Consider the following 13,797-nt stretch of genomic DNA (forward strand, 5'->3'; position numbering starts at 1 on the left):
AAGAATGATGAGTTTTCTAGATGCCACAGTGATAGGCATTAGTTTGATTGACTTCCTAAAATGATACATTTGCAAGATTATTCTTTGTGTAATCACAGAATTAGAAATAACAAAATACAGGCTAGGTGCAATGGCTCACATCTGTAATTCCAGCGCTTTGGGAGGCCAAGGCGGGCAGATCAACTGAGGTCAGGAGTTCAAGACCAGCCTGGCCAACATGATGAAACCCTGTCTCTACCAAAAATACAAAAATTAGCCAGGCGCAGTGGTGCATGTCTGTAATCCCAGCTACTTGGGAGGCTGAGGCAGGAGAATTGCTTGAACCTGGGAGGCCAAGGTTGCAATGAGCTGAGATCATGCCACTGCACTCCAGCCTGGGTGACAGAGTGAGACTCTGTCTCAAAACAAAAACAAACAAACAAACAAACAAAAAAAACAGATATTGTAACAAATAAATCAGCAGAAAGAAAATACTTTATCTATTGAATAAAACAAAATTATTATCTTGATTGATCTAGGAGATGAGTATGACTGGATCCAGGAGGACATCAATGTCCTACACTAAAATTTAAATGCGCCTGACTTTCCCCACTCTGTTAAGCCCTTTACCACCCACTTACTCGCTGCTATGCCCCCAGTCTGAGCACAAAGTCCTACACACAAAACTAACATTTATTTACATTTTGGTAAGTAAAAACTTCTGTCTTGTCAAATGAATGTTTCTTCTAATATTTAGAAAGCTCAGTCCACAAATAATTGCCACAAATAAATACCACAGTCTTGCCATGTGCCATGCACTGTTCTAAGCCCTTCATTTGATCCTCCCAGCCATCCTATAAAACAGGTTCCCTTATTATCCCCAGATGAGAAAGTCAAGGCACAAGAGGTGGAATGACTGCTGTGTTCACACAGCTAGGTTGTAGCATCCAATAAATATTTGTAAATAAATGAATTTTCATTTTCCTTTCCTTAAAAGGAGCTCATTGGCCCTGACTACTAGACTAACTGAACCATACTTCCAACAGAACAGATCAAATGCACATGATAACTGGGTACTCACCAGCAGGGCAGTTACTACACAGATCCTGCAATGATCTTGTCCTCTCAAAGTTCAGGACCAGCAACAGAGTGGCTACTATGTTGTAACAGCTGTTTCTCATGATGAAATCTGGTACAGGTATGATACTAGCAAAGCTGATTCCAAGAGAATTTTAATCAAATTAGCTGGTCTCACAAATGTCACTCTGCAAAAGGTAAACATTTCCAAGGAAAGGTGGTTTCTCCTTTCAAAATTATCTATTTGCAATCATTACCTATACAATTCTACAAGAGGAAAACTCAGGGTTTTTCAGGAACAATTAATGATGCAATATTATGGAAAAGTAGCAAATTCATAGAAACCACTACAACAAGGCAGGCATTATTAAACACACTGCTTTGTGCACGTTTGCCAAAGTCTGAGGGTGCATTTTCCATCATGTTCTGCCGAAATGCGGAAATAACAATAGCCAGAACTTTTGGGGACTTTCATAGGTACTTTGCAGTACCATCCAGCAATAATGCCAATTACTTACTGCCCCTGGAATACACTCCTTACAAACAGAATCTGATCTGTCGGGGGCATCAGACAATTCAGTTCAAGAAGAAGCTGTCACAAAATCACTCTTCCCCCTTTAGCTGAACACCTAACTACTAACATGAGGAAAGACCTCCCTGTTCAACTCACTAACACATTTTCTTCAACACAGACATGTTCTGAGATGCAAAGCTTGTATGGTAACAAAACTCAGGAGTGAAAAACTCTCTTCAGGCCAAGTTATTGATGTTTATTTAATGGGCTATTGAAGAGAAGTTATTATAAATTAGAAGGAGAAAAAGTCTAGAAATGGGCAAAGGGAGCAAAAGTTCTATCCTCACCCCCTCTCAGTGCCCCCACCCACTCCCCCAAATGGACAGACCTTGCGATCTCAGGGCTGCTGGAGAACTTTCCACTCCTTGGTCTTCAGGCTTCTGCAGCTCGGGAGGGGGAGGACTTCAGGTCAAACACGGGAGAGCAGTGAGTCAGCCGGGGGCGGGGTCTCGTAGGAAATTCCCATCACCGCTCTGTAACAGCTCTGTGAAATCGTTCATTTCACATCTGCTGACCCCAAAATCCCCTAGAGCCCCTGTCCCTGCCTGATAATGGCACTTTAAATTGCTTCTTGGAAGCTGCTCTCTACTGTCAGGATGTGTTATAGCTGATGTAGGGAAAAGGATTTTGTCCCTTAACACAGCTCTCCAGGACAAACCATTTAGCATGTCCCTAAAATACTGGATTTGAGATTAGAGGGATGAAACCAACTTCAAAATAATGATCAGCATTTTGCCATATGCGGTCCCTTAACTCCACAGTTACTGTAAAGCAATAGTTGTCATTACTTGAGCACAGCCGACGTGCCAGGCGTCAGAGGTGTACTGTGGTGAATACACACTATCCTCGAAAGAACCCTAGAACTTTGTATGACTGCTGTTGTTACTGGGGGAACACTATGCAAATGAGGAAACTGGGGCCGCAGGTGGAGTCGGAGCGTCAACAGGACAGGGAGCCTGCGGGGTTGGAACCAGTGTCTGACTGGTCCCTTACCGTGCTCCTCGCTGCATGGGTGACAGAGGGTGGAAGGAGGGAGAAATGGAGGGAAATGGAAAAAGGGGAAGCACAGCAGTCGCACGGCAAGTGAATGACCAGGACTTGATTCCGGGAAGCTGAGAGCTAGAAGGGATTTTCAGAAAACCATGATTTCAATTTTTCTTAAAAAATTAATAAATAAAGGAGAAAGAGACCAGGTGTGGTAACTCATGCCTATAATCCTAACACTTGGGAGACTGAGGTAGGTGGATCACCTGAGGTCAGGAGGTTTAGACCAGCCTGGCCAACATGGCAAAAACCTGTCTCTACTAAAAGTTAGCTGGTGGGGGGAGGTGGGGGGTGGGGGGTGGAGTGGCGGTGGACCCCTGTAATCCCAGCTACTGAGGCTGAGGCAAGAGAATCGCTTGAACCTGGGAAGTAGAGGTTGCAGTGAGCCGAGATCACGCCACTGCACTCCAGCCCGGGCCACAGAGCAAGACTCCACCTCAAAAAAAAAAAAAGAAAAAAAGAGGAAGAAGAGGAAGCGGAGGGCAGAAGTGCAGAAAACAGAAGGAAAAAAAAAAGAATAGTAAGAAGAGAGGAGGAGGATAAGGAGAAAGAAGAGGGAGAGGAGGAGGAAAATAAAGAGAAAAGGAAGAGAAGGAAGAAGAAAAGAACAAAAAGAGAAGGGGAGGAGGAAGAGGAAAAGGAAGAATGAGGAGGAGAAAGAATGAGAAGGAAGAATGAGGAGAAGGAAAGAGGTGGAGGAGAAGGAGGAGGAGGGGGAGGGGGGAAGGGGAGGGAGGGGAGGGGGGAGGGAAGGGGGAGGGGGGGAGGGTGGAGGAGGGAGGAGGAGGAGGAGGAGGAGGAGGAGGAGGAGGATGGAATGGAGGAAGGAAGGAACTTAGAAACCAGGGGGAACTGGGAAGGGCCGGGGAATGGAATGAATGCGGGTCAGAACAGGAAAACGCGGAGCGACTCGGTTCGGGGACAGCGCGGAGATGCGGCCTTTGTGCCACCGCCTGCAGGCAGAGGGACTCGGAGATCAGGCTGCAGAAGCAGAAGGCAGACAGGAAGGAGGAGGAACCCAAGGAGCCTTGTGGCTTCGTGTCCCACCCTCCTGCCCTTGGCCCGCGTGCCTGGAGCCAGCCCCACCGCGCCCGCGTTTCCTCCTGCGGGACCCTTGGCCCTGGGTCTGCAGCGGGTCCTGCGGAGCTTCCTCCCCTCAGGCAGCCTGTCTCCCGCTGGCCACTCCCGCGGGTGAGCGGGTTACCTGTTCCCAGTGATTTTTATTCACTTTGCTCTCTCCCGTCTCATGTTCCCCATTCTCCTGCCTCAGTTGTGTAACCTTGAGCAAATTTCTCAACCTCCCTAACTCCGTTTTTCCAAGTACATCTTATAGGTACAGTAACATCATAGGTCTTCCTCGTGAGTGAGGATTAAATGAGACAATGAGCGTGAAATACTTAGCTCAATGCTTGGCACATAGTTATCAAGAAAGTAGGAATTGTTAATGATCAGACTTACTGGTTTGAAATGTTCCTTCCCTACCTCCCACACCCATCATCAGCAGAGTGACCACAGGGCAGGTCATGACAGAAAAGGAGAAAAATGCATGGGCTGCCTACAAAATGTGTTCCCAAATACTGACGGTCATCTGAGAGTCATCTTACCTGTGACATCTGTGGGATCCCTCCTTGCCCCACTTTGGCAGAAATTGGCTGAATGTGAGAGTGTCACACCATAAAAATCAGACTGCTGATCCCCTCCTAACACTTTGAAAGTCACCATCTAACCAAGTAACCCCCTCGTTTACATGTGGTACTCTGTTTAACATTGCAGTGTGACATTTAACTGGGCCGTATTTCATTTAACTAAATGCCACTCACTAGTCTATGTTTTGGACATTCTGTAGGCAGAGACATTACTTCCTCTGAAAGTGACATATTTAGTTTCCCAGCACAGTAATTAGCTCACTGTCTCAGGCTTTTATGCCAGTAACATAAGAGTCTTTACTGAGCTAAAAGAGTCTCAACATTAGTTTTGCCAGCCCACAGTTAAACAAAATCAACCACTTCAGAATTATGCTACTGAAGGCTATGCTCAACTTTATTCAGGCGTTTAAAAAATTCATGGCCGGGAACAGTGGCTCACACCTGTAATCTCAGCACTTAGGGAGGCTGAGGTGGGAGGATCGCTTGAGCCCAAGATTTCAAGACCATCTGGGCAAGATGCCCAGACCCTGTCTCTACAAAAAATCCAAGAATCAGCTGGGTTTGGTGGCATGCGCCTGTGGGTCCAACTACTCGGGAGGCTGCGATGAGAGGATTGCTTGAGCCTGGGTGGTCGAGGCTGCAGTCAGCCATGTTTGCACCCGTGCACTCCAGCCTGGGCAACAAAACTAGACTGTCTCAAAAAAAAAAAAAAAAAAAAAGGAAGAAAGAAAGAATTCATCTTACTGCATGCATTTTTGTGTGGTATAAAATCATCATAGTAAGCTAAGGCAAATTATATAGTTAACCAGATATACATACTATCTAAGCTAGGCAAAGGTGTAATACTCTTTTGGTATAATTTTCATTTGCTTTATAATATATATCATATTGCTTTATCCGTTGTAGCCCTGTAATCTTTCAAATGCAATGATGTTTTTCTATTCCATAAAACCATTTCAAACTAAATCAGAGATGACACCAACAAGACAGCAACACGTTAGCCGTATTAATAATACGTTTCATTACATCCTAAACATCTCATTCTAAACCAAGAAATAGGCCGGGCGTGGTGGCTCACACCTGTAATCCCAGCATTTTGGGAGGCCAAGGTGGATGGATCACAAGGTCAGGAGATCAAGACCATCCTGGCTAACACAGTGAAACCCCGTCTCTACTAAAAATACAAAAAAAAAAAAAAAAAAAAATTTAACTCGGCGTTGTGGTGGGCGCCTGTAGTCCCAGCTACTCGGGAGGCTGAGGCAGAAGAATGGCGTGAACCCAGTAGGCGGAGCTTGCAGTGAGCCAAGATCGTGCCACTGCATTCCAGCCTGGGCTACAGAGTGAGACTCTGTCTCAAAAAATAAATAAATAAATAAATAAACAAACAAACCAAGAAATAGATTTTATTTCATTTTGATTGACTATAGGTCTAATCTTGAATATCTCAAGCAGCTAAATACTTTGAGGCTAAATAGCATGAAGGCCCAACAATTCTCAACAAGATAAAGAAGACATTTAGAAAGAGAAAGCCCTCAAAATAAGCTTCCTATAAAATATTCTTCCATCCTTCCAGGGCGCATCTTAGAGCGAATCTCATCTGTGGGATATTCACTATTTACACTTGTTATCTGCCCGAAAGAGCTATTCTTTCAAGATTCAACGTCGCCACCCCTACCCCAAACACCCAAACTAGTAGTCACTATCAGACATATCTGGTGCTTGTGATGTCAGTAGGTGTTCTGAGGCCTGGGAAGGAGTACATTGTTTTTAAACTTGGAACCAAGAAAATGAGTAGGAAATCAAAGAGGAGGCAGAGTAAGGAGAAGGAAGTACGAATCATAAGGAGAGGCAGGTGTCAGCGGTCGTCGACTTTGCTCACCTTTCCTCCTTGTTCTGCCCTTTCTCTAGGTGGCATCCACTCATATAAGAAGACTTATCAATAGTTGTCTCCAACTTCAGACCACCTCCAACACTGTGCAATCCCCAGGACAAGAGTACAAACAGAAGCCTGCTTACCATGTGTCCAAATATTTAGAAATTGTTCATCAATCCAAATACGCTGTTAAGTATGTTCTGTCCAGAGTAGAGACACAAACACACACACACAATGAACACAGAGGTGCGTCTGTGACTGGGTGTCTGGTGCATGGTGCTGGCATAGGGACGCATAACTCGGCTCCGTCTGCTCTCTGGACCCACACTGCCAGGCCTGGGTGAAGACTCCCCCACATCACTAGATCCATGTTCTTGAAACTCCACTTGAGGCTGACTCTGTGCTGTGAGGGTTGTGGGCTGTGCTGTTGCCTGCAAGGACAGCAGGGAAGGTGTGAGCCATAGGAGTACCAGGCAGACAAACGGCAAGTGGATTTGTCAAATCCATCTCAGATACTAAGGGTGTAACAGATTCTTGTATAATCTATCATTATGCAAGAATATCACAGTGTTATTTCCCAGCAGTCCCAAGTATCCACTTTTTTCTTTTTCTTTTTTTTTTTTTTTGAGACACGGTCTCACTCTGGAGACCTCACCCAGGCTGGAGTGCAGTGGTGCAATCTCGGCTCACTGCAGCTTCCACCTGTAGGGTTCAACGGATTCTTCTGCCTCTGCCTCCCAAGTAGCTGGGACTACAGGTGCGCACCACCTTGCCTAGCTAAGTTTTGTATTTTTTTGTAGAAAGGGGTTTTGCCATGTTGCTCAGGCTGGTTATCCACTTGCTTGATCCTATTTATGGTCCACTTGGCGGTTTTGGAAGTTCTTGTATATTGCCATGGAATTCACAGCAGTTATGCACAAAGTCTGAGGAAGCCTTTGTAATATTAAACAATTCATATTATTCTTGAATATGCACATATGTAATATGTAGACTAAGAACTGCAGCATTAATTCTTTACTAGAATCACCTAGGACTAGCCTCAGAATGACAATTTCAATTTTTATAAAAATATTTAAAACAATTTAAATTTCAAAAGGTTAAAAATCTCAGTTCTTTAATAAAAATAAGTTTTAAATACTTGATATTTATCCACTATTATTTGTTTTTAATTCTAATAATTTTGAAACTTTTAGAAAAATGAAAAAATGAACATAAAAACAAATTTAAAATTTTACATACTCAAATTCACATTTTATATTAAATACATACAAATGCTGTATATGTTAAGTATAATTATATTTTATTTCTTAATCCTTTAAATCATTACTGTCCAAACACAAATTATGCGAAATTATCTATTGTAACAAATGAAAGCAAGAAAAATAAGTTTTATGGGTAAAAATACGGTAATTTATGAACTATGTGTGTCTTTTTTTTTTTTTTTTTAAGACAAAGTCTCACTCTGTCACCCAGGCTGGAGTGCAGTGGTATGATCTCGGCTCACTGCAACCTCTGCCTCCTGGGTTCAAGTGATTCTCCCCACTCAGCCTTCCGAGTAGCTGGGACTACAGGTGTGCGCCACTACACCCTGCTAATTTTTGTATTTTTAGTAGAGACGGGGTTTCACTGCATTGGCCAGGATGGTCTCAAACTCCTGAGCTCAGGTGATCTGCCTGCCTCGGCCTCCCAAAGTGCTGGGATTACAGGCGTGAGTCACCATGCCTGGCCCTGTATGCCTTTATTTACCACTAAGTTAAACATTCTCAGGTCATCAGAAAACATCTACACATCTGTAATATTAAACTCAGTCATCTTTGCCAACTTTGTCACATAAATATAATTGGTTAGTTACTTTGAAGACTTCTCTGTGAAGTAGAATATTCTCCTTGTGTTTGATTTGCCACTAGTAAATATTCGAACATGGTGTGTGGGTTCCATTTCTATATTTGCTGCAGGACCCAAAAGTGTTAGAGCCAGTGCTGAGAGACACGCAGTTGGTAGTCAATAAACCTTTATCAAATGAACAAATAAATACACGAATGTGTTCACTCCAGTCCTGCCGTCTGCCTGTCTCTTCATGACCTAACGTTTCATTTTCACTCTCTTCCTGGGAAAATCATTCTGGCATGCAGACCCCAACCCGAGCTGCCATTGTCCTTTCTCAGGCCTCATGTAAAATGCTTTTCCGATCACGGCTAACACTGGCTGAGGGCTTACTACTTGCAAGGCACTATTCTATGTGTCTACATGAGTTCCCACAATTACACCCTAGGACAGCCTTTGTCCCTGTTTCACAGGTGAGGAAACAAGGGCACAGAGAAGCCAGGTAGCCTGCCTGGTGTCACCTGACTGGGAAGGAGATGAGAAAGGGTTAGAAACTTAGCTGTCTGGCTGCAGAACCCATGCTCTTAACCTGCCTGTGCCCAAGGCCCCGTTCACTTGTGGGTCCTATGCTTGTGGAGCCCTCAGAATAGGATTTGTAATTCATAAAAGATACTACAAAAGATTACAAAAGAAACCAACTGAATTGAAATGTACCTGCCAAATATCTTAAAAGCCAATTCGTGATGCACTCATGTATGGACTTAACATATATCTGGCATAATTTCAAATTAATCATGAGTTGACATGGTATTCTGGGATATCTGCAAGAACTGTAATGTGATATGAATATGACTTTCAGTACTATTGGTCCCAAGCCATGAGTACTGTTCCTTCAGCTATGCTTTGTGAATTACTGTATTCAAAACGGGAGGAAATGTTAGATTTCCATGACAGGTTAGTGAAAACAAAGATGAAATTTTACATCTAAGTTCACAGACTCCCTGATTTTTATCTGTGCACTCTTGGGCATCTGTGGACCTTAGGGTCACAACCCCTGTATGAAGTCTCTTTGCTGTCGCTCATGCGCTTAAACAGTTTGAGCTCTGGGAACTTGCTCTTACTCTAAGAGCAAGCTTCACTTTGATTATTTCTCCAGATGCTGTCTTTGTATCTTAAGGCAAAAACTCTATGTCATTTCTGTCCCTCGCCATCCTCACCAAGATGGCACGTGTTTATGGTGTATCACTTTCTGTGGTCCATTCCTCTGGTCCTTTCATCACTGAATGTAAACAGATTGTGACTACTGATAAATAAATGTTTTCTAATAATAATAGCTAATAATTATGGGTGGCTTCCTGCATTGCAGATGTTATGCGAAACACTTTCAATGTTTTATTTAGCCTCAGAAGACAGATTTTGTTTCCTTCTGAAGAGGCTAAATAAAATATTTGAAGTGTTTAGCACAGGCCGGGTGCGGTGGCTCATCCCTGTAATCCCAGCACTTTAGGAGGCTGAGGTGGGCAGATCACCTGAGGTCAGGAGTTTGAGACCAGCCTGACCAACATGGTGAAATATCGTCTCTACTAAAAATACAAAAATTAGCTGGGCATGGTGGTATGCGCCTGTAGTCCTAGCTACTTGGGAGGCTGAGGTGGGAGAATCACTTGAACCTGGGAAGCAGAGGTTACAGTGAGCTGAGATCACACCACTGCACTCTGGCCTGAGCAACAGAGTGAGACTCCGTCTCACAGATGAACACAAAAAAATGTTGAGCATAACATCTGCAATGCAGGAACTCCATGAGGTAAGAATTATTGTTACTATTCTAATGTGAAGAAACAGAAGCCAAGGGAGTTGTATTCCTGAGGTAAGGCATTTGAGGGTTTACTCCAGGCCAGTGTTCCAGCTTTACCTATATTAATTCATTTAATCCTCATAGTGACCCTGTGAAGTACACAGGTTCTGTGATCCCCGTTTTATAGATGGGGAACCTGAGGCATGAGGGATAACTCATTTGTTCAAGATTACTTAGCTAGCATGGGACAGAGCTGGGCTTAAATCCAGACAGGCTGGACTCAGAGAGCGAGAACAGGCTCTGCCACCACACCATACTGCCACATTTAAGGAATGGAGACAACAGGTATGGAAATGGGGGTTGTCTCATTCCAAAGCTACCTTAACATCTGGCCAAGAGGTATGACTAACGTAGGAGCTAACTGTAATGGCGCATTCCTGTGAATTAGTAACAAGATTTGTTGACTCAGCAACCAAGGTTGTAAGACTGTCAATTCAGTGGTTTAAGAGCTGAGTTGGAAACCACATCAGAGCTCATCTACATGAATGACTACCAAGAAACTGATGATCAATTTAAACTTTGAGAAATGTGATAAAGAGCAGAATGGATAGCCTCATAGTAGTCACTTTTTGGAGGAAGTTAGCACATAGGCCGGGCGCGGTGGCTCAAGCCTGTAATCCCAGCACTTTGGGAGGCCGAGGCGGGCGGATCACGAGGTCAGGAGATCCAGACCATCCTGGCTAACACAGTGAAACCCCGTCTCTACTAAAAAAATACAAAAAACTAGCTGGGCCAAGTGGCGGGCGCCTGTTGTCCCAGCTAACTCGGAGCATGACGCAGAAGTAGGACTTAAACCCGGGAGGCGGAGCTTGCAGTGAGCTGAGATCTGGCCACTGTACTCCAGCCCGGGTGACAGAGCAAGACTCCGTCTCAAAAAAAAAAAAAAAAAAAAAAATAAGAGCACATAATCAAAAACCATTAAGTAAACACGTGCTCTTTATTTTTAAATTCGGATGGAGAGAGAGAGTTGCTACATGCCATTAAGGGGAAAACTATTATTTGGGGTACAAGTGACAATTGTGATCAAAGCAGTATCACCCCAAAAGGCAACATTATCCTGAAGTAACATGACTTTGTACTGAAGGCCAGCTTCTGACTGTGGGGTACTAGCTCCCCATCCCCCGCATTCACCTTAGCCCTTGGGAAGGAAAGTACTATTAAAATTAAGGAATATACAAATTCATCTCAACTACTGTCAGTTAGCGTTCAAGTGTTCTTATTCAACAAATCAAAAGCAAGGCAACACCAGGAGATGGATTTTGTTTCCTTCTGAGCTTTTTAATGGTGATCAGCATTTTCTACCAAATAATTCCACACAAAAGTCGTTCTCCACAAGATCCGTCTCCTGTTCTTCTGTGTTTCCACAGGCGGAAGCCACTGCACCCGGCCACTCCCTCATCTTATTTGGGTTTTCTCCTCAGAAAACAGCATTCTTTGACCAGTGTCTACACGAGCACCCTCCCCCCATCATTATTCTCCATTTTCTCTCCCTCCTTTGTTTTCCTTCATAGTACATACCACCGCCTGGCATGCTATTTATTTGTGCTTTTGTTTATTGCCTGTCTTTCCTCATGGAACATAAGCTCCATGAGAGGGGACACTGTTCACTGCTGCATCCCTGGCACCCAGAGCACTCCTGAGAACACATGACAAGCGCTCCACAAATACTTCTGGAATGAGTTTTACTGTCTTGTGAGGCATATATAGATAAAGTGCCATCCCAACAATCTTCCCAGCCTTGAGTGGAAGGAACTAAGATAAGGCCACACAGCCCTACAGATTCTGTAAAGCAAAGTGCTACGGGAATAGAGAAAGTTTCCTGGAGGGATTGGCACTCTAACTGGGTTTTCCAGGATGGGTAATATATTACCCATCCTGATAAAAGGCTGATAAAGGCCAGGCGCAGTGGCTCACGCCTGTAATCCCAGCACTTTGGGAGGCTGACGCAGGTGGATCATGAGGTCAGGAGTTCAAGACCAGCCTGGCCAACATGGTGAAACCCTGTCTCTACTAAAATTACAAAAATTAGCCGGGCGTGGTGTGGGGGGTCTGTAATCCCAGCTACTCGGGAGTCTGAGGCAAAGAATTGCTTGAACCCAAGAGGCAGTGGTTGTAGTGAGCCGAGATCGAGCCACTGAATTCTAGCCTGGGCAACAGAGCAAGTCTTCGTCTCAAAAAAAAAAAAAAAAAAAGCTAATATGGAAGTAGAGGAGGTATTCCCGGCAGAAGGAAATGCTTTTGCCAAAGCACGAAGGAAGTGAAGTTCCAGGAAGTTCCAGAAACAGAGAAACTGAGTGAGGGAGTGTTAAGAGGTACGGATGTGGTAGATAAGAAAGAAGGGATTGGTTGAAGCACATTGTAGCAGGATTCAAACTTTTAATCCCCTACATAGGAGTCACTGCCAAATTCAGCAGATTCACAGAACTACAGACATACGAAAGGTCACCAGAATATAGTTCTCATCCTGGGTGTAGCCACTGCTTACTAACCTCCAGAGTAGGTGGGCCTCAAGATAAGGAAGGGATCTCTAGGATACAGTAAAGGATAGGGAGTTGGCCAGAAAAGTTTTGCTACATTCAAGTGTCTACCGCTGGGTGGAATATGGATTTTTGCCTTGCCCGTTGAGAGAAATACTGGCATAACTCCTTGATCACTGTATGTTTCCAAAGTATTGGAATTTGAAAGCATTATGGAAACAGAATTAGAGAATTATAACCGGAAATATTACGGGACTCAACATTTCAACTCTTTTGAGCTTGGTGTTTTATGTAAGATCTCACTAGGTCCTCACTCACCTCTGGGCAGGCATTGCTATTCACATTTGCAAGTAAGTTATCTTAAAAGGCTTTTTGATAACCCCTGACTGAAACCCTAAGTAATGGGATCTTACTCTCACTTCAAGAAATAAGATGCTCGCTGGGGGCGGTGGCTCATGCCTGTGATCCCAAAACTTTGGGAGGCCAAGGCGGGAGGATCGCTTGAGTCCAGGGGTTCAATATCAAACTCAGCAACATAGCAAGACCCCGTCTCTACTTCTCAGAAAGAAAAGAAAAGAAATAAGATGCCATGGAAGGGATGGCAATAAGTGTTTTCCATAAACAACCGGAGAGAAACAAACAGAAAACGCTGTCCAAGCCACAGCCTTGCTTCCACACTGGGCTTTGCAGATTTTCCAATGAGCCACCAACGAGGTGGTTAAACCATCAGAGACTGCATCTGATTCCCCAATACACCAAGGCTCGCGGGATGGGAACAGGCAAATCGTCGTCGTTCTTTGCTGAGCCTGTGGGCTGCGGTCACCAAGACGAATCTGGCCCCAGCAGGTGCCAAAGGGCTCGACCTCCCGCCTTGCATCCGGCAGGCTGTACCCACCCCTCGGAAGTCGGCGAGGTAGCTGAGGCAAAGCGACTCCAGGGCGCAGAGACCCACACGCGACGCTCTAAAGGAAGTGACCTTTAGGGGCTGTTACTCTCAGGCCAAGCCCAGCAGCACCCGGCGCATTTACGACGGATCTGACCTGCAAGCTCCGACGCGACCGCGATAGCGGCTGGGAACACGCGACGGTCCCGCCCACTGCCACCGGCTCGGCCAATCCCGGGTGCCGCGTGCTGCGGCCGCCGGAAGTAGACCTACGACATGCGGGTCAGCCGGTCGGTTTCCGGCGTCCTGTGGGAGTTGTGTCTGGTAGGCCACGGTGGGGGTGCTTTTCACACTGGTGGGCGCAGAGGCAAAGCCGTTCCCGGGGCCCCTCACAGACTTCGGCGTCAGAATTTCCCCCTTGCGCCAGCGCCGCCTCAAATGTCAGGGCTCGCCCACTCTTCTCCAGTCTCACCGACCTAACCTTTCGGGGGCTCCAGAGGGGAAATTCGCCGTTTCTGCCGGACCTCTGTAGGGCGTGCCTGAACCCGGCCTTTATGGGATGATG

At 45.0% G+C, this 13,797-nt stretch overlaps 1 protein-coding gene across 4 annotated transcripts in view; it reads right to left on the reverse strand.

The window, feature by feature from the left end:
• Positions 1-13,438, reverse strand: part of TNFRSF9 (TNF receptor superfamily member 9) — a 32,199-nt gene extending 18,761 nt beyond the window's left edge. Inside the window, exons 1-4 of one of the 4 annotated variants that reach the window (XM_031664139.1) lie at positions 13,390-13,438; positions 6,337-6,624; positions 1,959-2,032; positions 1,061-1,244 (exon numbers count right to left, since the gene is read on the reverse strand). In XM_031664139.1, coding sequence (XP_031519999.1) covers positions 1,061-1,160 — 100 coding nt within the window. In that variant the 5' untranslated portion in view covers positions 1,161-1,244; positions 1,959-2,032; positions 6,337-6,624; positions 13,390-13,438. Of the gene's footprint in view, positions 1-1,060; positions 1,245-1,958; positions 2,827-6,336; positions 6,625-13,244 lie in introns of those variants that run through there. The other 3 variants (XM_031664136.1, XM_021935696.2, XM_017956841.3) reach the window with 3 other exon arrangements.
• Between the last annotated feature and the right edge of the window lie 359 nt (positions 13,439-13,797).

The sequence above is a fragment of the Papio anubis genome, chromosome 1 (genome assembly GCF_008728515.1).
Source record: "Papio anubis isolate 15944 chromosome 1, Panubis1.0, whole genome shotgun sequence".
NCBI classification, from domain to species: domain Eukaryota; kingdom Metazoa; phylum Chordata; class Mammalia; order Primates; family Cercopithecidae; genus Papio; species Papio anubis.